Below are 23,948 nucleotides of genomic sequence, written 5' to 3' on the forward strand. Positions count from 1 at the left end.
GGCCTGGTCCACTAAAATGGCCCTGGGACACATTTGAACTCGGACATTTGCCTGCTAGGGCATGGGCCCCATTCCCGAAAGCATCCCCTCAGCCTTGAAGATTCTACAAAAGTCATTGGGGCCCCCGACTCCCGCAGGCTTCCGGTGGGGAGCGGCTGCCATGATTGCTTGCGGAATGGCCACGACAGAGCCACGAGATGGTGGTGCTCTCATGCTGACGCCAGCTTCAGTCTAAAACATCCAGAAACACTGTAGACTACCAATTCGATGACTTCCGGTGGAGCCCCAACGTGACCCGGTAGGGAAGAACTTGCCCTCCCCTCTTTTGACTGATGGTTCTTGTTGCCTGTCCCCTCTGTTGTCATCTAACGGAACCTTTTGGACTGCCGAGTGAGAAAAAAAAAGGTGGGGCTTTCATCATTTGGGAAAAAAAAAAATTCCAATCCAATGAAAAGTGTTATTTTTAGGTCATATGATCAAGCCTTCCATCCTTAGGAAACCAAAAGTAAAATGAACCAATGAAAAGTTTTATAAACAAGTCACATGACCTGTTATGCGGCTTTGGGCTATAAAAAGCCTACAAAATCCATTGGCCTGTGAGGCGGCGTCAGTAGCGGACCGATGTGCGAATAGGCCGAAGGCAGCACAACGCGCCGAGATCCGGATGGCACCGAGGTGGTGTCCAGCAAGTTGCACTGGTGTGGCCATCCTACAATGCTGCGCCGAAAGACGGCGTGGGGTGCCCCGGGGGGGGGGCGTGGGGGGGGAGGAGGCGCGAACGTGCCTCTCCCGCCTCCCCAGGTGGAGGCTCCTCAGCTGCAGTGGGGCGCCCCTTGGCGTTTCACTCGCTATCCAGCTGAGTTGCGCCCGCACTTGCGGCTACAGTGCCTCACCCGCCATCCAGCTGAGTTCCGCCCGCTCTTGCGGCACAGTGCCTCACCCGCCATCCAGCTGAGTTCTGCCCGCTCTTGCGGCACAGTGCCTCACCCTCCATCCAGCTGAGTTCCGCCCGCTCTTGCGGCACAGTGCCTCACCCACCATCCAGCTGATTTGCGCCCGCTCTTGAGGTACAGTGCCTCACCCGCCATCCAGCTGAGTTGCGCCCGCTCTTGCGGCTACAGCGTCTCGCCCACCATCCAGCTGAATTGCGCCCACTCTTGCGGTGCAGCGATAGGCGGCTGCAACAGGACTCTCAAAATGGCGGCCGGCTCTTTGGATTTTGGCCTGGTCCACTAAAATGGCCCTGGGACACCTTGGAACTCGGACGCTTGCCTGCTAGGGCATGGGCCCCATTCCCGAAAGCGTCCCCTCTTTTGACTGATGGTTCTTGTTGCCTATCTCTTCTGTTGTCATTTAACGGAACATTTTTGGACTGCCGAAAGGGGTTCTGGTCCGACCGCTGGTTGGTGGAGACATTTTGACTATATCCTGGACCTGCCCGGCCTCGCCCAAAATGGCGCCGGTATAAATGGGACTCGTAACTCCTTGTTGTGTACTGGTTGCCCAGCCTTGATATCACGAGATACGTATGCAGTTTTGAAGCACATGGCGGGCGGGGACGAGTACTGATTGAACATTTGGACATCCCTATTGATATTAAGTTCTGATGTGTTATTGATTACTGTACTATTGAAAGTTCGAATTAACGTCACCCATGGTACTTGCCCGCAAATGTATATCTAGATAATTTTATTGTAACTGGCCCTGTCGTACTTTAATTATAAAATGTACGTCCACCGGTTCCACAACTGTTAGACACCTTAGTTCTTGCAACCTAATGGCCCGCCCGTTACGTTCTTCTACAGTGTAAATGTCCCCTCATCATATACGATTACAGTTTGCTCCGTGGCCGGCCCACGTGGTTATAGGCCCGTATTTGTATACTGACATTTTCACAATAAAGGTTTTTAAAACAAAACATGGTAGTAGTACCTAGATTGGTAAAGTTTTGAATAATAGCCACTGTTTTCGAATCAGTAAAAGGCAAGTGAAATAAAGCAGCCCGATTACATGACGGTTAAAAGGTATAATACGCAGGAAAGCAGTAAAAATAAATGGTCAAGGGCTGTTGTGTTTTCCACTCCTGCAACATAAAGTGATCGATAAGAATCCGATATTCATGCCTATCAGCGACTAAGACAGCAGGTCGAGCCTCTTTTGTTCAACGGCTCCCTCATGGGACGAAGAAACGCCCTTTTTCTCGCAATAGGAATATTTTACTTGCAGGACAGTTGTAAATTTCCAGGGAAAATACATTAGCCTGGAACATTGTTAGTGATAAACTGTAAATGCATCTGGGTCCTTTTCTTTACAAGTCAGAGTGAGAAAGAAAAAGGTGGGGCTTTCATCATTTGGGAAAAAAAATGTTCTAAACCAATGAAAAGTGTTATTTTTAGGTAATATGACCAAGCCTTCCATCATTAGAAAAACAAAAGTAAAATGAACCAATGAAAAGTTTTATTAACAAGTCACATGACCTGTTATGCTTACGTTACGCGCTGCGCGCCGCGCCCTGGATCGCTTCCGGGAAGCTGCGCCTCGCGCACCGGAGCACTTCCGGGTGCGCTAACGTGGCGCGTCATATGACGCATTACACGACAACGCAGGTCCAGAATATAGTCAAAATGTCTCCACCAACCAGCGGTCGGAACACAACCCCTTTCAGCAGTCCAAAAAGTTCTGTTAAATGACAACAGAAGGGACAGGCAACAAGAACCATCAGTTAAAGAGGGAAGGGCAAGTTCTTCTCTACCAGGTCACGTTGGGGCTCCACCAGAACTGATCGAATTGGTAGTCTACAGTGTTTCTGGATGTTTCAGACTGAAGCTGGCGTCAGCATGAGAGCACCCCGTGGCTACGTCGTGGCCATTCCGCGAGCAATCATGGCAGTCGCTCCCCACCGGAAGTCCGCGGGAGTCGGGGGTCCCGGTGACTGTTGTAGAATCTTCAAGGCTGAGGGGACCTTTTTTGGGAATGGGGCCCATGCCCTAGCAGTCAAGCGTCCGAGTTCCACGGTTGCCCAGAGCCATCCTTCCAGGCCAGGCCCAAGTCTGTGGAGCCGACCGCCATTTCGTGAGCTCCGTAGCAGCCGTCTGTCGCTGTACCGGAAGATTGGGTGCAATTCCGTTGGATGGCGGGTGAGACGTTGTAATAGCAAGAGCAGGCGCAATTCAGCTGGCCGAGCGAGGCACTGTGTCGCAAGAGCGGGCGCAAGTCAGCTGGTCGAGTGAAGCGCTGGGGTGTAGCTGAGAAACCTCCACCTGGGGACGTGGGGGAGGCTCGTTCGCGCCGCCTCTACCTTCAAGTGCACCCCACGCCGTCTCCTGGCGCAGGTATATGTGATGGTCGGACCAGGGCACCTCAGGACGTGTCTTCAGGTCAAACGGATTGTGGGACAAGGTCCAGAATGGAAGAGTCACTAAAAGGCAAAAAGTTCCGCCTGACCCCGGGAGCCGGCCGCCTATGTCGGGGGCGATCTTAGGCCACACCAGGGCAACAAGACTTGGGGAGGGGGCAGGAGCCAAGCGCCCCCTCCGAGTCCGCGCCATCACACCACCCCTCGGGGGCCTCCGTCAAGCGGTTCAGGGAGGCACTGCATCACATTGTTTTCCAATGCAGTCAGGTCCACAAACAGCCCCCACTTACTTTGAGAATAGTGAAGCTGCAGCAGGTGCAAATAAGCTTCAGACAGTGTTACAAGCGCTGCTCGGAACCCTCAACTATGGCACCCAACATCCAGGACTTATGCCATTTGTGCAAGGCAGTGACATCGAAGCATCTCAGGGACCAAGCAACATACCATATCCAGAGTCCTTCCCACAGCCTCTGCCTTCCTTCTTACCTAGTTATTGTTCTTTCACTCCCACTCCAGGCTTTTAGTCTGTGGATGGAAAACCATGAACCTACACTCACCTATGAAAATCTTACTATTGATGGTTGATTTAGAGCCCCAAATACAAAGGCTTGTTTGGATCGATGATGCAGCAGGCTGTCATGTAAATAGTTATTTAATAAAACGTTTTACCCTGTTACTTGTTGATTTTGAGCCCCAAATACAAAGGCTTGTTTGGATCGATGTTGCAGCAGGCTGCCATGTAAATAGTTATTTAATAAAACGTTTTACCCTGTTACTTTGATGGTGTGTTGTATATATTTATAATATTTGCATAGGGTTTGTCGTTATTTTGGGTGGGGTGGGCGGCGGAGCCGAGCTGTCTTGCAGCCATCATGGTGTCGAGCTCAGTTCCTCTCACTAGTTTCAAATTTCTCATGAGGGGTTGTTCATAATGTTTCTATTTTAGCGAGGTCAAAAAGAGATCCCATTAGTGGCCTACTGATTTTGCTTGATTCCTTTTGTTTTTTTTAACGATTTTTCACTATCTGCAAAGACTAAACAGAGTATTGCGACTCTGTGCTTGTTTGTAAATAGAGAATGAACCAAAGAGAACCAATTCCAAAACAATAAATGCTAGGATAACAATCAATCAAATGGAGAGGGAAGCAGGCACGACGGATTACAACGGGGGCAAAGGCCTGCGTTACCTACCCTTCACTATCTGCAAAGAGAGAATACTCCTAAAAGAAAAGAGGAGGTGGGGGGGCAGCGTTCAAAGCACATCAGCGTGCATAAACACGAAAATGTTTTTACCTACCACGTACTTGACATTTTAAAGCTTTTGATATTTGCTATTAAAAAACCATTGTAATTCACTGAAAAAACCATAGGTTATAGACCATATATAGTTAGGAATTAGCATTTACAAAACCTTGAAAATTCACTGAAAAAACCATGGGTTATAGACCATATATAGTTAGGAATTAGCATTTACAAAACCTTATTTTACTCACACAAAACCATTGAAATTTCATATATAGTTAGTTGCACTAACTATATATCGCGCACCCGCAATCCACTGCTGATCATGTCACATATTACATCATTCATGACATGATCAGTGACATCACTGATGACATCACTGATGACATCACTGATGACATCTCTAATGACATCACTGATGACATCACTGATGACATCTCAAATGACATCACTGATGACATCACTGATAACATCACTGATGACATCTCAAATGACATCACTGATGACATCACTGATGACATCTCATTTGACATTACTGATCACATCACTGATGACATCATTCATGTGATAATACGGTGAACCTCTTCAGACTCTAATATAATCTTAGATACACTCAGAGTAAACAGACACTCACAGACTGTCACTCATCCATGGAGTTACTCACACACCTAGTCAGTCATGCAAAGAATCAATCACACTTCCATTTCCTCAACTATACAGTTATGCACACCTTACTTATTCAAACATATACTAACACATATTTACTCTCTTATACAATCCCTGATACAAGTTCACAATGATCCATACAGCCACTCACACATTCACTGGCTCTTATACACAGTTATTTATATATGTAAACTCTCACATGTACTGTGTTTTACATATGTACTTACTTTGACATGTAGCACTGTGATATCCATTCACTCACTAATACACTAATGCACACAGTCAACCGCCCATACAGCTGTTTCCACATGCACTTTTGAACCCATACATCTAGTGAATCAACTGCTCACACATCTATGCACATAGTCACACACCTCACAGCCACCCACACACACACTCACTCTCCCATACAAATACTTGGGCAACCAATCAATAACCCATATACTTAATCATAAAGCTACTGATCAACACATGCAGCAGTTTACAGAACAACAGATATAATGATGCACAAATTAAGACAGTTTAGTCACTAACCCATGCACTCAGTGAGACACATTTAATCACTCACTCATACAGTCAGTCATGCACCTACTAAATCCTTCATCCAGACACTTATACATCCACTCATTCTTCAATATGTAAGACATATTTTGACTTTTCAGAAACATACAGTCACTGGATGTTGTCATTAGTGATGTCATCAGTGATGTCATTTGAGATGTCATCAGTGATGTCATCAGTGATGTCATCAGTGATGTCACTGATCATGTCATGAATGATGTAATATGTGGCATGATCAGCAGTGGATTGCGGGTGCACGATATATAGTTAGTGCAACTAACTATATATGAAATTTCAATGGTTTTGTGTGAGTAAAATAAGGTTTTGTAAATGCTAATTCCTAAGTATATATGGTCGATAACCCATGGTTTTTTCAGTGAATTTTCAAGGTTTTGTAAATGCTAATTCCTAACTATATATGGTCTATAACCTATGGTTTTTTCAGTGAATATATATATATATATATATATATATATATATTACCTACTGGCGGTCGCCAGTAGGTAGTTATAGTTAGGATTTTTTTCAATGTTAAATCTCAAAATTCTATTTGGAATAACTTTGGCACCGGTTGACGAATCTGCCTGAAAATTTCATGAAAATGGCCTCGTCGAGCTCCGGTCCTTCCCTGAAAGTTTGGGGGGGATACAATAAGCGGGGGCCGAGATAAAAGGGGGGTCCCAAAACGCGTTTTCCCCATGTTAATTTCCATAGGGCGGTCGATTTCACTTTTAGCCCGAACGGCTGAATGGATTTACACCAAACTTGGCAAAATTGTAGGGACTGGTAGCCTGATGTGCCTTTGCTATGTCTCAAGATATGTGCTCCAGTGGATTTTGAGTAATTTAGGTTAAAAAAAATATATATATCTATAGCAGCGCACCGGTGCGCGCACCGGAGTGCGCTCCAGGCGCGACACGCGAGGTGCGCATGGAAAGCTGATTGGCTCTCGGGTGTCTGTAAACATTCCAAACAGTCCAGAGCGGTCGCCATCTTGTGTCTCGGTAAAATCGAGACATAAGAGGTGGCTAAAACAAAGTGGGAACTGACCATAAGGCGTCAGGGATAGACCCCTTTGACCCCCTAGGTTTGATGTGGGGGCTATAAAAGGGCCCCGCGGGGCATTTAAAATATATTTTTTTTTTTCGTTTTGCGCGGGGGAAGCGCTCGGTGCGCGCACCAGGTAGCGCACCGGGGAGCGTAAAATGAGGGAAAAAGATGACAGAGTTTTAAAAAAATGAAGTTTTTATTTAGAAATTGGAGGTAGTTCTTAAAAGAACTTTTTTTTTCTTCTTTTTGTTGTTTTATATTTTTTTGTGTTTTTGGAACTTTTTGAACTTTTTTTGGCTTTTCAAAACAGTTTTATATTTTTTTTTGTATTTTTTAGGGGGAGAAACAAAAAAAGGGAATTGAAACTGGCTCAACTGGAGCAAAAAAACAAAAAACCCAAAAAAATTATTTCTTTTTGGGGCACTTGTGATTATCACCTGCAAGGACGATGAGCTTAATACTTTGTTCCCCATAGGAGATAAGCTTGCCACAAGCAGTACAAGTAATTTTAAAATCAGCAAATCTCGGCTGAATGCAAGGCATCACCTCAGATGTTTCTGGTTGCGAGGAAGTGGGTTGGTTTCTTTGGGAGGGGGTCCTTGATGACTGGGGGAGGTTACTGGCCAGTTCCCGGAACTCTGCACGAGAGTAGTTGTTTGGATGTTTTCTTGTCATGTGCCGAATCATGGTATAGTTACCAAAAGAATATTTCTTGTTTGGGTTGCCCCGTGAAAGTTCATCATTGCAGATGAGGCAAGTCACCTTGGGAGCATTCACCTTTTTTTTCCCCTCTGGAATTGAAAAAAACTGCCAAACAATGTGTGGTTTGGGTTTGTAAGGTGTATTTTCTTCTGGCAGCCATCTTCTTCTCCCCTCCTCCTCTTCCTCTTCCTCCTCCTCCTGTTCTTGACCACCAATATAATTTGGAGCTGGTCCTCTTGGTGGTGGTGGTGGTGGTGGTGGGGCAGATGCTACTACTGAAGCCATTATTTGGAGCAAAAAAGTAGAGAGAGCAACAAACAGGTCTTCCTCAGTCAAAGGACAAAGTCAGAATAAGGAAAAAAGGTGGGGTCTTTCATCATTTAGAAAAAAAAACTGTCCTGAACCAATGAGAAGTGTTATTTTCAGGTCACAAGACCAGGGGCTTCATCATTATGAAACTAAAACTGTTATGAACCAATGAAAAGTGTTATTTTCTGCTTACATGACCCGACGCGCTTACGCTACGCGCACGGGGGCGCGCAGCGTAAGCGCGTCGGAAGTTTACGTTTTGCGATCGTATTCGCTCGAGTACTTCCGGGTGCGCTTACGCCGTGCGTATCACGCGGTCGCGGCTACGCGATACGTCACGATCATGTTTTCGTTTGCGATATTGGCGCTCACAAGACGCTCCCCGGAGCGCGCCCGGGGGCGCTTTTCAGAAATACGCTTTTCGGCGCGCACTCCGGGGCGCGCTCTGGGAGCGCTCCCCCCAAAAATTAAAAAAAAAAAAATGGGATAATTGTAGAGACAGGTAGCCCTATTCTGAAGTGGTTTGTAAAAAAATTAACTTTATAAAAATATGTATTGTGCTACATTGGGCTTAATATATGTTAGAGCCAAAATGTAGCCCAAATGTAGCCCAAAGTAGCCCAATGTAGCCCAAAGATGGCCACCAGAGATCAAAAATTGTAAATGTAGCCCAAAATTCAACTAGATGTAGCCCAACTGTAGCCCAATGACAGAATGTACCAGAGTGTTAAAAAGAACAACTAGAGTGCTAACAGTCTTATTTATAAAGTGAAACTTATAGTAAGGAATTAGCATTAAAAAAACCTTTGAAATTCACTGAAAAAAACCATAGGTTTCACACCAGTTATAGTTAGGAATTAGAATTTAAAAAACCTATTAAATTCACTGAAAAAACCATAGGTTTCACACCAGTTATAGTTAGCTGGAAATTTTACTGATATAAAACCATTGAAATTCCCACGTTATAGTTAGTCGGACTCACTATAACTTGCGCGTGCAATGCACTGCTGATGACATCACATATTACATCACTCATGACATGGTCAGTGACATCACTCATGACATCACTGATGACACCATCCAGTGAATATGTGTCTTTCTGAAAAATAAATATTAGTGAGTTATGTTTAAATATTTAAATACATATATTAGTGTTTCACTTTGTGTATAAGTGGCTACATGTGTTGATAAGTAGCTACATGCGTATGTATATGGGTTATTTGATATTTTTAGTAGTATCAGTATGAGTGTCTATGTGGTTTGGTGGAGGTATTACTTAGCACATAGATGCATGAGTGACTGACTCTTTGTTTGTATGTGTTTTGAAGACAGCATATGTACAGGACTGTATGGGTGGATGAGTGTCTATATGTGTTTGTTAGTGAGTGAATGACTGTCTCACTAGTGTCTTTATCAGTAACTACATATGTTTTAATCTAGTATATATGAATATTGATGTATATAAGTGAGTATATGTGAGAGTAAGAGATTGTAAGATTTCCTGTTTAAATAAGTATGTGTTTCTATAAGTGATTGTTTAAGAGAATAAATATGTGTAATTTTCAGTAGAAGTAAGGTGGAAGTGTGTGTATAACTCTATATTCAAATAAATGGTTGTTCAATAGTTTATTTGCACGTGTGAATATGTGTGTGAGTAACTTTTGGATGAATGTCGGTGTGTAACAGGATGTATAGGTGTATCTCTTCATATGATGAGTGAGTATATGTATGAGTGACTATATAGAACTGTTGGTGAATGAGTGGATGTGTATATAGATAGTGGAAGTACAGAATTGCTTGTTGTAACTGATATAGGTATGTCCATTTTTTAAAAATTTCAGTTTCTATTTTTGAATATGTGTCTCAAGGGTTACTTTACACTGAGAGGAGGTCTGTGACTGTGTCACAAGGATGGTGTCATCAGTGATGTCATGAGTGATGTCACTGACCATGTCATGAGTGATGTAATATGTGATGTCATCAGCAGTGCATTGCACGCGCAAGTTATAGTGAGTCCGACTAACTATAACGTGGGAATTTCAATGGTTTTATATCAGTAAAATTTCCAGCTAACTATAACTGGTGTGAAACCTATGGTTTTTTCAGTGAATTTAATAGGTTTTTTAAATGCTAATTCCTAACTATAACTGGTGTGAAACCTATGGTTTTTTTCAGTGAATATATATATATATATATATATATATATATATATATATATATATATATATATATATATATATATATATATATATATATATATATATATATATATATATATATATATATATATATATATATATATATATATAATATATCAATAACACCATTACCAATGCCACACCAACATCACTGCCAGCGCTGCCAATACAAATATCCCAATACCAATACCAAAAGCTGCAGTCCTGTGAAACTATCAATATCACTCTCATAACACCAGAGAACCATTGCAATGCACATACCACACCAATACTATCATCAATACCACAACCACATGCCCCAAGTCCACCATCACCAGTAGCACCTCAATTATCATCACTACCTTTAATATATCAGAAGTCTTGCTGCCAATCCTGCACACAAAATAACAACACAACTAACTATCCTAGTACCAATACCACTGCTACCAATAACATTCATGCACCACCAGCAATACCACACAAACACCATCACTGATACAACTGAAACCAACAAGAGCATTACTACCACCCCAAATCCCAGACAAGACCACTTCGATTACCACTACTGCCGCTACCACAAACATCCAATCCCATTCGCAATGCCACCACCATAATAGCAATATGAAGCTACCACCATAAATACTGCATCTCCATCAATGCCACACAAAAATACCACCACCATTAATATCTGTACAATCACCAATACCAAATCCAACATGCACACCAAACACACCAATACAACCAATGCCACTAATACTTCTACCAATACAAATACAGCTTCTCCTATAACAAACTCACAACCAATGCCACACCATCTCCACCACAAAAATTGCCCACAATGCCAAAATGTATGCCAATACCACTACCACCAACTCCACCATCAATACCATCAGCACTAACATCACAGCATGCACCACTAACGCTACATCCCTAATACTACATTATGATAATGTTAACACCACCACCAATACCAACATTAATACCGCAACAAGAACAGCTGCATTTAATACCATCCCCAAACCACTATCACCACTACCAAGTATTGGCAAATCCCATAGGTCTAGCAATAATGTGCTGATGCATGGAAACATGATTTGTATATGCATGTGTTTGCATACATTACCATATTAAACGCAGATCAGCGGACTTTGCCATTGCTAATGAAACACACAACATATGTCTAGAGAGGCCTAAACAGACAACAGATATTTAGTGTTAACCAGATCCGGCTTTTCTGTCTTAACTCGAGTATCATACTGGATAATGTAAATACTTCTTCTACATCTCCCCATATACATTGAAAATTAAAAGCATATACTCACATGCATTTCACAAAGGTGCTGAAGTTCTCCACTTGAGTGCCAAAGAGAAGGTACCCCAATTGTGCATAGGCAAAGAATACAATGAAGAACATGATGGCGAAGCCCAGAATATCCTTTGCACAACGAGCAAGTGTGGAAGACAGTTGAGTCATTGTTTTGTTAAAACTGATGTACTTGAATATCTGAGGGAAGATAACAGAGAAAATAGTTTTTTTTAAACACGCAGAATAAAATAGTATTATTGTTAGAAATGGTATTTCGGGTTGGCTGAAGCTTGCGCCAAAGTCAGGCAGAAACCACCACTCTAGTTAGGTCAAGGAAGTTAAACTCCAAAGAAAACCCCTGCTCACCCCCTTGGCAACGTGACACGAGCAGTAAGGCTGATCCCGGAGGCAACGTGTAAAGCATTTGCGCACGCACCCACCAGCAACAACATCCCCGGCCCCCCACAAAAGGAACTCCACACAAGGTTATATCAAAAATAGTCTTTGTATTATCAAAACACATCAGACTCAGAATCACAGGATGTACATTGTGCCAACTGGCACTGGCAATATTTACAAGGGATTATGTACACCTGCCAGGGCCACATGGAGCACTGTCAGGGTCATCACAAAGGGAACTTGGTAAAGTTGAACTAAAACATACAAGTAAAAATAGGTCATAGAACGTAAGTCAGTAAACACTGATAATCACTGCACTTGTAACAGTCTGTGCCATGAAATCCATCATACACAGTACCCCATCAGTCTAACTACATTAGACCCTCACCACCTAAGTAAAACCTTACACTAGGGGCGTAAATCACACAGGGAAGTATATTCTCCCTAACATAAATCTAAACAGGTAAAACAACCTACAATGCCTACATCATATCTAGAGACATCAAACACAGGGTGCGCAAAACATACTACACACAGTACATTTCCTAACACCCAAAGCATTAGCACATAAATCACATCAAGGTCCAGGTTGCGTCACTGCACCAAAACCTAAACGTTGTAGCAGCCCACTACTTGCTGGCCAGTTGAGAACAATGAACAGGGCCTAAACGCTGCAGCTGGCACTAAGTGCTGTGCAGCTGTGGAAGGCCAAGGTAGGGGCGAAGGAATGCGACTAACTCCTGAGTCCAAAGACCCGTCCCTAGAAAGAAAAACCTAAATGGTGCAGCTGACTACTGAGTGCTGGGCAGATGGGAAACTGAGCCTGGCACCAGCATGCCTCCTGGCTTTCCTCTGGGCTCTAATAAACAACAGTGCCCAAAAACAATGTGGGGGCCTCGTGGGCTCTGAAACATCTAGGCTCTAGGGCAATGGTGGGACCTGGAACTGTCCCTGGGCCTCTCTGGCCCTTCAAGAACTAATTACCCCCAATCAGTGGAGTGGCCCGCTGGCAGATGGGGCTGCTCTAACTTGGTGCCTCACTCCGGCACCACCAACACAGTCTTCCCCCCTCGGGGAGCGGGAGCGGGAATGACACCATTTCCCCCTGCTCAGCCCTACTCACGGGGCTGTTCTTCGAGGCGGCACTCCAGGCGATCAGCTCGGAGGGGCAGGCACCGGCAATGTGCCTCGCGCCCCCTCCGCAAAGCGAAAGGCTGCCCTCCTTCACCCGGGCCCCCTCTCGGGACCCGGGACTTCTTTAATAGGGGCCATTTGGGGGCTCTCCCTTACGTCCGGGGGCACCGCCTTCTCAGGCGCCACATCTTCACCCGGTCCCCAATCTCGGGACTTTTGCAAAGGAGCCCGCGAGGCTCTCCCTGTCTCTTTCCTGCTGCCGGGGTGTGCGCAGGACTTACTCTCTGGAACCCAAAGTCCCGCCCGCCACCAGGCAGAGGGCTGCCTGACTACCTGTACGGCAGCGCGGGCTGCGCCGGTGAATTTAGTCGCAATGAGGGGTAGGCTCCCTCGAGTTAATTATTAAATGAAACTGAAGACGCAGGGTGGGCACCTATGCACAGGGCAGTAACAAATAAGCAGGCAGAATGCAGGGTGGCACCTGCAAGTAATTAAATAAGCGGGCTGGGCACCCGCAGGGCAACCATAAATGCGGGCAACAAAAGGGCAGGAGCGCTTCCCCCCGAGGGAAAACGACAGCGCTCGACCCATACATGAAGGATAAAGCGCCCACAAGGCGCTGGGGGCACAGCAACTACAAAGGCCGCAAGAAGGACAGAATCGCAGGATCAAGCAATGCAGCAATGCTGGAAACAGCGTTACCTGCCCCCTATGGTCCAGAATGGGGGTGGTTGGGAGCTGGGCTGGATCTATGTCAGGAGCCCCTTACCAGAGTCATTCACGGTTTTAAGTGGTGTGGATTCAAACTTACTAAAACTGGGTCCTTGGTTACAGGTCTTCAAAGTTGCAAGAATTCACAAACGTCAGACTTTCTGAAATGTGTGGTATCTATTCTCTTTGAATTGCCTTGCCAGGGGCACATTTCAAGAGACATTTGATCCTTGTAGTCGTCCCATGAGGGAAAGCACCTCATGTTTGATTGTTGTACTATAAATGGGAAAGGATGAAGCAGAGCCAAGTTCAATGCATCTCATCAAATATAATAGGTAGTTGTAGTCAAGCTCTAGGACACCTAAAAAAGGTAGAGCAGAACGAAAGTAATAATGGAAAAACGGGTTTAAAAGTCTAAAAATCGGTAGGCACAAACTATACTTTGCACCATTTCCAACGTGACAAAAGTATATAATAGAAAAACAACGATGGTATGGATTTACTATTTTTAACACCACATCTTTGTTCGAACAGCCATTTATATCATAATGTTAGGTGGTGTAGAGTTAAAAAGAAGAAATCTATATTTACCTATATTCTTACCCTCACAATATTGTGGTAGTCGAAATTCTGGAACGAATATTTTTGTAGTATGCTATTTAAAACTAAATATTCTGATACTACACCGTGTTAAATATGCAATAAAAAGTAATGTATTGGCACAATAAGTAATTCAGGCAATTGTTAGCAAAGTAAGCATGTAAAATACACTCCTTCTTCATGTATTTCCCTGCTACCACCATTCATCAGTGCCCCTGATCTCTCAATAGCCACTGTCGCAAATGCATTTAATTTGGTTTATAGCACTATTCATACCAGTGCAGGGTGTCAGAGGACTTTACATCACACATAAACTACAGAGAGACAATAATTCATACATGTGTATATCAGTCTATAGGCAATGTTACGTGAAACAATGAGAATTGCAAGGTGTAAGAGAATCACGCCAACCATACTAGCAGGCAGTATATTGTAAGAGTGTTTTAAAAGCAGCACAGACATAGGATTTAAAACATACCAAAGTGGTTGCAGCTGGATTTACTAATAAGAATGTATTTCTAGCCAAACCAATCTGTTTTTAGCAACATTTTGGCAATAAAAGACTGTAGGAAAGCGCCCCTTTTTGCATGGTTGGCCCCACTTTTTGCCAAACTGTTGATGTACTTTGAATGAGGGTGCCCTGGGTTCTCGCCAACCAGGTTCCCAGGGCCTATGTTCTTTCCCTAAACTGTACTGTTGCAAAACTTAATTGGCAACTCTCTGGCCACATGTAAGTCCCCTGTTAAAGGTACCAATGGTAGCAAGGGTGCTGTGACCAGGGAAGGCCTTTAAGTGCTGCAGCACATATTGTGTCACCCTAAGAGACCCTGTACCTTTACACCCACACACTGCCATTGCAGGCTGCATGTTTTTGTGCAGAACAAAGTTAAGAGTAGACATGGCACAGAACCCTGTGTGCCATGCCTACAATTGACTGCCCTGGAATTGGTAAGCCATCCCTCTAGCTGGGTGCATTATACCAGTGGCGAGGGTACAGGTACATGAGCCCTGTACCCCACAGTGCCTAAGTCAATTCTTAGACATTTTGAGTGAAGTAATGCCATAAAGAGTATATGGTGCTGTGAGTTTTTGTCATTACGACCTCCACAGCACCATAATGGCTTTCCTGAAAACTGGGAAGTTTGGTATCAAACTTCTTAGCACATTAAACCCACATTGTTGCAAGTGTGGGATTTGATAAAAAAATGCACTCAGAGGGCATCTTAGAGATGCCTCCTGAAAAATGACCAAAGTCTACTGTCCTGGTAGAGTGGCTGCTCACCAGCTGCCACCACTAGACATGTTTCTGGACTCCTGGGTCGAGAGCCTGCCGCTCTTGGGGTCCTGAAACTATGCACATCCTGGGACGTGGTGCCAAGCCTCCTCTCACAGGATTGGCAAGGTCCACGAAGAGGAAGCTTCAAAGGCTTGCCACTTTTGTGAGCTACCTCAGCCATTTGCTGCTCCCAGCAATAGCCCCCACTAGTTCTGACCCCGACTTTGGGTGGGAGAATCCCCAGGAAAACAAAGTTAGGAGGAGTGGTGTTCCCACCTTTGCCAACCCCACCCCTCAGGTGGGGGAGGTGAGGTGAAGCACAACTCTCAGTCCCCGCCATCTTGCAGAAGGGGGACCCAGCCAACCAGAGTGAGTCTTATGCCCCCCTACTGGAGGGTGACATAATAGGGGGTATACCTACCCCAAGGACGGGACCCATTGGTCCCGACCTGTACCTACCTGTAATGCCCCTAAATGTAGAGGCAAACCCCAAACCTTGCCTCCTTAGACAAAAAGAAACAAGAAGAATAAAGACTAGAGCCAACAGGAAGATAGAAGAAGAAGGACCGAAGAAGCCGTGCTGAGAGAAAAAGAGGACACCAACTGACTTGGCCCCAGCCCTACCGGCCTGTCCCACCCCGAACCTGCTCCAGCAAAACCTCTGCATGTCCGGCATCCAGCAGCCCCCAAGAACCCAGAGGACCAGTCCTGCCTCCCTAAAGACTTTGTCTCCCATGACTACTGGACGTGCTCAAAAGTAACTGCAAGAAGTTGACCTGATATATGATGTTTCCAATTCTGGAACCACCTTGTATCAGTCCAAACAATCCCTTATGGTGTCTGGTTGTAAGTCAACCTTATTAGACAAGCTATCCTAGGGGTAGCATGGACTAAGCAGCCTTAAAGGCTTAACTCAATAGGTCGTGTTAAGCAAGCTGTTTTACCAATCACAATCCTGTAATATCAAATGAAAGGACACCACACAAGTATATATTATAAAAATATATGTATTTATTACTAGAATAATCCCCAGTACTCTTTATGAGCAAAGGGGCACAAGCGTTTAAACAAAAGCACAGTATAACATATGAAAGTTGCACAATTATGGATGAGGGCGGGTGGCCACTCAAACCATATATTAAGAAAGTGGTATAAGAGATACCAATCGAACAGTGGTTAGGCCTAGGGCCTAGGGAATCGCTGGGAGCAGTCAGGACAAGCAATGCTGAAGTCGGGAAAAGCCTGCGGGATTCGGGTGCAGCGCTTAAAGCACACACATGCACCAATGCAAAGTCAATGGTGCGTAAAAATTATAAAGTTACTGTTTAAGGAGACTTTCGCTTAACCTAGAAGGACAAAACTTTAGACACAGACCCTAGAGGTGTGTACCAGTGTGGGAACACCGGCGTTGCTGAGTTACCTCACCCACAGGAAGCGGGTGCATAGGGTCGAAGTGGCGTCGGGTTTCGTCACGCAGGTTGCTGGTGCTTGAAGCTGAAGATGCTGCAGGCGATGTGAAGGAGAAGTGTCCGGTGTGATCCAAGGGTGGATCAGAGTTGTAAAGTACCTGAAAGCAGAGGGGACAGAGTCTGGGTCAATCAGCAGTCACCAGGGTGGAACCAGGACGGAACCAGGCAATGTCAGGCGTAATCAGGTGGTTGTCGAGGAGCTTCTCTCCGCTGCCACGTGGCCTCTCGGGCATCTGCAACGTCCAGGAGCGGGTCACAAGCTGTTTCATGAAGGCTCTCACCATTGGCGCTGTCGACTTCAAGATCAGAGCAAGCAGCACTTGGCAAGAGCAATCCACGCAGGACTGGAAGATTGCTTCTCACTCGGACCAGGAGGGTCAGAGTGGGTGCTCCTTTTCAGAGAAGGGGGTGCAAGTCTGGAGCAACCAGAATCACAAGTCGGATTTCAAGTTTCGTCAGCACAGGGGCCACAAGCCAGCGGGCAAGTGACCGGGCCAACGCATTGAGCCAAAGGAAGCAGAAGGGCCCCACGCAGCACTTGATGAGTGTAGAGGGGTGAGCTTCGGTGCAAAAGTGGCTCAGGGCTGGGGCTTCTCAAACCCCGGTGTACAGCTTCGAGGGTCACTCATGGGCTGCACGGTCAGCGTCTCATGGCCTTTTCAAGATGGCGGGCCCCACGCTTCCGGTCGCCTCCACGGGTCTCAGCTCTGCAGGGACTGTGGATCGGGCTGTTATAAGGCAGGCACGCTTGATCTCGTCAATCTCTGTCGCTCGAGTTCCAGCGGGAACTGCAACAAAGCAAGGGTCGAGGTGCTGGATGGTGCCTGTTTGCACAGGGTGGTCACTCCTTGACCACAAGGGAGATTCTTCAGTGTTCTACGTCGAGTAGGATGTCGAAGGGTCCAGAGTTTCATTTCTTATGTTTCATCAGGATAATCTGAGTGCTTTGGCACTGCTCCCATTCTTATACCAATCTAGGGGGCTGGATTACCTGCTAGGTCCCCTCCTATGGGTGGGACCCAGGAAGGGGGTGGGTACACCCCTTTCCCTTTGTCCAGGCCGCACTGGGACTGGGGATGGTCTGCCCCAGAACCGGTTTGGCCGGATTATGCAAGGGGAAGCCTGGTGCTCCCCAGGCAGTGTCAGGTTTCTTTCAAACCTCCCTGCTACAATCTACTATCTCCTGTCTGGGGTGGTGTGACACCTCCCTGTGACAGGAAACCCTTTGTCCAGGCCTCCTCTGCTGAGTTTCGGTCAGCAGCGGGAGGTCAGACTCGTGTCTGTGGCAAAAGCATCCATTTTGAGGATCTGAGGCTCTTTTAAAAATCAACCGCGTTTCAGTAAAGTAACATGTCTTCTCCCTCTAGAGGGGTGGAATGCTATCCCCGTCAACAGGACTGTCGAGGGGATAGTATTCCAAATCTTATGACACCTTACACAACATGTTTTGATAAAGCCAAACCAAAGTTACAATATAACCGCGAGGATTATAATGCACTTAATAGTCTATGGTATGGCATTATCCCGGAACAGCTTAGGGAGTTGTTCCCGACAGCTGCAGACAGGCTCAGCTCATGCTCGAGCCCCATCTCACGTTAAACCACGCACTCTGCCTCCAGGATTGATAAGGCCTTTCATAGGAGTTACTCACAGGTTTATATGTGTCCAGATATAGGTTTAGATATAGGTATACTATATCTAAGCAAGAGGTGATTACACCAACTTGCCCCAGCTGAGTGATCAGCCAGTTGTGTCAATTTAGGAACCAGTCAGGGGTGGCAAAAGCTATGCTTCAGCCCCTGGTAGGCCTTGGTGGCACCTATGCCCTGAGCACCTATAGTGCATGGTACAGGGGCTGACAAGGAGTCCAGTTCCAATTGGGTTATGTACCTATAGTACATGTTTATAAATTTAGAGAGAGAACAGCAGGATGGGGGTCTGATTAGCAGGTCCACAGCCTCATTAAGTCGAAAACCAGTGAAGCAAAAAGCAAAAATTGGGGTGACCATAGGATAGCAGACCCTACTCTCCTACAGTAACCAACTCTGACTCCTGCTGACTCCATGAGTCTCCTCCATTCTGTTCCCAGCGCCTGAGCTCGAGCCTGGGTGAACAAACCCCATAAGGACGTCCACTCAGCGATCCTAGCCTGGATCCCAGTGACCCCTGAACCTAAACAAGCTCCCAAATGAAACTTGCAGCCACGGAATGAAAGGTCCCCTCAACTGCGACTGAAGACAACACCCTGATCGACTCCTTAACCGAAGTGGTCCAGAAATAGCAACCACGTCCATCCATCTGACTCCATCACTGCACACTTGTGGTCAATGAACGATGCCTCTCAAAGCCCCATTCACCTCCACGGCAGCTGACCGATTCAGAGGGAACTGCGACCGTATCCTACACCCAGCTGCCCCTACGCCGCTGGTGGTGTAGTTCTTATGTTGACCACTGGGCTCTACAGTGGGATCTACAGTGCTGACCTTAACCTTGACCCCTGGAGCTTTTGTCCCCAAATCTGGTGCCACCGCAGTCCCCAGTCCTACAACTGTGCTTAACCCGTTGGCTAACATGTGGTCTATGCACTCTGCACCCTGCCGCCTCTGTGCCACTGGCCTTGAGACTCGAGTTCGCATCGACCAAATCCTACCCGCGGACCAGTAAACTCAGTTCTGCTTTTTCAGGGCTAAATGTGGCTTTTGAATAATACTGTGAACCTGAATTTAATTTGCAAAACACATTGATTCCTTTTTTCTCTCCCACAAGAAATGTACCAGCCTTGTATCTAGAGATATCTGGCTGTGTAAGAAAAGTAATCGCAGAGTAATTCTGACTATCTGCAAATACACAGTAATTCTACTGTAACTAAGTCATTGCATTCAAACTGTATTTCTACTATTTATGCTTGCAAAGTATTTCTATATTGACCTGTACCAGACCTGGCTTGGTTCTAGGAAATAAATATAACTAAATAATATTTTCATACAATTAATTTGTCGGAGTCAGTCCTTGAGTGGGCGAAATCATCTCTTGCCTGAGTTGTGTAATAAATGTTTAGTATTACTTTCTGATAAGGCCTTAATGCTCGCCCACACTACAAAATAGAGAGTAAGGTACTGTCTACTTTAACCTCTGCCTACCCTTGGGAATCCCCTGGACTCTGTGCACACTATACCTTACTTTAGTAAAGTATATACAGAGCCAGCTTCCTACAAAGACTGGTAAAAACATAAAGTTCTCATCCGTACCATGCAGTTTGCATGCACCTCTTTGATGACATTTTATCGGGCACAGAGGTGTATTTCAATTCTAACTTATGAACTGCAAGTAGCAAAAGGATATCTCGACCAAAGCAGTAACCCACTGAGCTAGCCTCATAAATACAGTTCTTTGACCTGCATGGTACTCGTTCATTGCAACAAGCATATTAACCCTCTACGCTATTTTATTATGAGTCAAAACTCCGATCTCTCTCCAGCAGAAACATTAATTACCAGAGGTATCGTGTACATCTGCTGGACACACAAGGAACACATCAATTTAAAAGCACCTTCATCAAAATTCTTTCTTATCACAGCATTGCCCAAATTCAGCGCCCCCGAACTCAGAGCCAGGGGCAGCTGCACCAGTTGCATGAACCTAAAGCTGGCCTTGATAAACAATGCATTTTTGGTGGCTTTTGTGTTAGACCTGTTTTGCTCCAGGCTGTGCTCTTTCTAGAAAGTCTTCACAACATTTTAGGTCTCGCCTCAGGCAGCTTTAGCTGATTTGCAGGAGCTATTGTTGCTACGCACACCCCATACAACACACAGGACATACACATACATTCACAAAGACAAACAGAAAGGGGTTTTCGGCAGCCCACTTCTCACATTGGCTTTTTGGGCGAGCCCTCTTCGGGTAGTGGCTCAATGTCGTGTTCATCACATTTTGGATCCACCCACTGAATTTTCTGATAGTGTCAAGTGGACAGGTAATGGAGAAAGTAGTCCTTTTTGCTATTGGCTATTTGTTTATAACTTATTTCACTTTTTGCATGGCTGGTGCCACTCCTGTTCCTGTTCGACCACTCCTTAATAATAAAGAGAGTCTGGCAGGCCCTCCAGAACCTGCTCACTTTCCTGTCACTACTCAGTACCGGCGGATCAGTGTAGGCAATATGCCCACTCCTCACAGAAACTGCTAGGAGCTCTTTTCAGACAGGTTGGTATCTACACTGTGCCCTGCCCTCTAAGCTTCCTTTCCACCCAGTGTCAACATTTGCATACTTCCAACTGACTCACTGCCCCCATCCTGATATCATGTTCACCCCCTTCCCTTCGTCTCTGAAGTGCCACTTGGTATCTGCATTATGGCCCACCCCATTTCATTCCATTTAATATGTTTGCATTGCAATATCATTCTCCGCCTCCTCCCACTGTGCAGTGGCAGCTGGTGCGAAGCTCTGCTTCCGCCTCTGCTGAGGCTGCCCAGTATTGGCATTATAGCGGACCTCCTTCTGTTCCACTCACTGACTCTCAGGTGTCATGTCCCAACTCCTTCTGTAATTGTTGTCTCTGTCAGCAGAACCTACTGATCCCAAAGGAGTTAAAACCAGGGATATTTCCCACCCACAAGTAGAAGTATCTATTTATGGGGGAAAGGGGGGGCTACCGGAGGCGGGTGGGGCGACACCCACACTAATGAAAACATAAAAGGAGTTTTCTGGTGCGGGTACAATCTCCAGAAAAAGGGAAAAAAAATCAAATGTTTAAAATTTTGTGAAATTATAAAAGACCACATCGATTTTTATATAATATATTTTGACTAAAATAATAATATTCCCAATAAATTATTAAGATCTCAATAGCAAAATAGCAAATAGAAAATATTTTGACTTCCTTCCTTTATCACCTCCTTCCTTTATCTGCCCGTAGTGCAGTTGTCCACCTCCATGAAGCTCTGGACGCATCCGTCTTTGACTTCATCTCCCTCTTGATGAGCGGGAGATTTGGCGACATTTTACTTACAGTCCACACATACGTGGCTGGCATTCCACCGGTTATTGCCACCACGATCCAGACACTACCGTAGCCCTTCAGCCCTGATGAGTCACATCTCCTTCACAGTGTGACGAAACACGTGTCGGCTGGCTACTATTTTCTGTACTGACCAACAATTGACTTATAAACAACTTTTACCCACATGAACCTTTGTGTTTGGTGTTTTTGAACTTTGACGCTAATCTTGCTCAGTCCGTTAATCCAAGTCCTCACAATAGGAATACGTACCTCACTAGCGTGTGCACAGGATCTGTTCTTCTTCCTTTTGGTTTTGGCCTCCCTAAACCATCGCAGGGGTGTTCTTCCTATTGGGTTTGTGTTCCCCTGTCCTGTCTTGCACCGCGCACCTACCGCACAAACATTTCAGCAGCAAGATCACACTGCTCAGAGCACCACTGCTTCCTGCTCTCTCAACTCAAACCCACTTTCTCTCAAACCGATTCCAATGTTGGATGCAGGATCCTATGTCCTGGGGAGCTCCCCTAGGGAGACCCCCTAATGTCCCAGTATCAGCCTTCGGGGTCTAACAGCAAGTTAGTGCTGCTGCCGACCGCAGGCACAATTCTGCCCTCCTGCTGCTGAGTCAGGCTTGAGCAGGGGAAGGTAGAACAATAGGTTTCCTGTCACAAGGAGGTGTGACCACCTTCCAAACAGTACTTAGTGTATTGGGTGAGGGGGGGTGCTTGCCAGTGCCACCAGACTGCTTTGGAAGGCACATTTAGTTCCCTCCTTGAAAACTCAGTTAAAACCAGTTCAGGAAGTCGTTGGCTCCCATTCTGGTGTGAAACTGGACAAATGGCATGGGAGTATCCTCCCCTATGTCCAGTCCCTCCCCTGTGAGGGATCCCTGATTCATCTCAACCCTTTCCTTTTGGTACTTAAGGGCTTACCTGTGGGTGGCTTTTCATATTTGTCATGGGACAAGATTCAAATCCAAAACCACTCCTACCTCTACCATCTGGGCACTTTGGACTTCGCTAGACTTTGGTTTGGAAATCAAGACTGCATCTGGGAAGACTCCTGCAGCTCCTGCTCTCGTCCTCCTGCAGTCTTATTTGTTGTTTGTGCATGTGCTTCATTCAGGTTCTTCTCCATTCCTGTGGGCATCAAAGACGCAGAAGGAATCTCACTTGGACTGAATGAGTCACTGACCGGCATCTGCATGCACCACAACAAAGCTGACCGGACTTCTTTTCCTGACGTCCTCAGGATTTCAAAAGGCCCAGCAACACAGGTGGTGGTTCTGCAACTCCGTCAAGGCCTTCACTGCCTTCTCACCGAGTGAGAGCCCAGTATCCCTCATCGGAACTCCTGGAAGATCACCCCTGTCAACTTGCTGCTGCTAAGGCTTGTTGACTCTTCTCTGGAGATCTTCGGGCTCCAAGAATCTCCATCCTCCAGCATCTCTGTCTGACAAGATCTTCGTCCACATTGCATCCTCTGCACCATGGGGCTGGATCTTGGTGAACTGCTTTAGGTCCTCTTGCGTCTCCTGTGCCTTTGGCCTGTTGGTCCTCTTGAGGATCTTCTTTGACTCCAGTGGGCTCCCCTGCTTGCTGGGGCATGCTATAACTCTCCTGCACTTGGTGAGTCCCTTGGACCTTGCAGGTCCCAACAATGCAACTTCTTCATTTTCCAAGTCTGTTGCTGCTGCCAAGGCTTTTTGGTGCTCCCGCTGGACACCAACCCCCTGGTTCTTGACCTCCGATGTGGGACAGCTTGTGAATGGCTCCTGGTCTTCCACAGCGTCACCTGGTCCTCACAGCTACAGCACAAGGTCACCTTCAACCCTCTTGCATCTTCCATCATCGGTAGTCATTGGTTTTCCATACCTCCTGGTCACACCTGAGTGGCATAGACTCTGTCCCCTCTGCCTGAAGGTACTCCTCTTGAAAAATCCACCCTTGGATTCCACCGTACTCTTTCACCTTCTTTGCAAGCGGCATCTT

The 23,948-nt window shown here is 45.8% G+C and overlaps 1 protein-coding gene across 1 annotated transcript in view; it reads right to left on the minus strand.

Moving 5' to 3' along the window:
- The window catches only part of LOC147711417 (polycystin-2-like protein 1), a 3,079,390-nt gene that overhangs the window by 1,716,675 nt on the left and 1,338,767 nt on the right, over nt 1-23,948 (minus strand). The window contains 1 exon segment of the mRNA XM_086920165.1: nt 11,385-11,566. Within this exon segment, the coding sequence (XP_086776291.1) occupies nt 11,385-11,566 (182 nt within the window).

This window comes from Lissotriton vulgaris, chromosome 5 (assembly GCF_964263255.1).
Source record: "Lissotriton vulgaris chromosome 5, aLisVul1.2, whole genome shotgun sequence".
Classification (NCBI taxonomy): Eukaryota; Metazoa; Chordata; class Amphibia; order Caudata; family Salamandridae; genus Lissotriton; species Lissotriton vulgaris.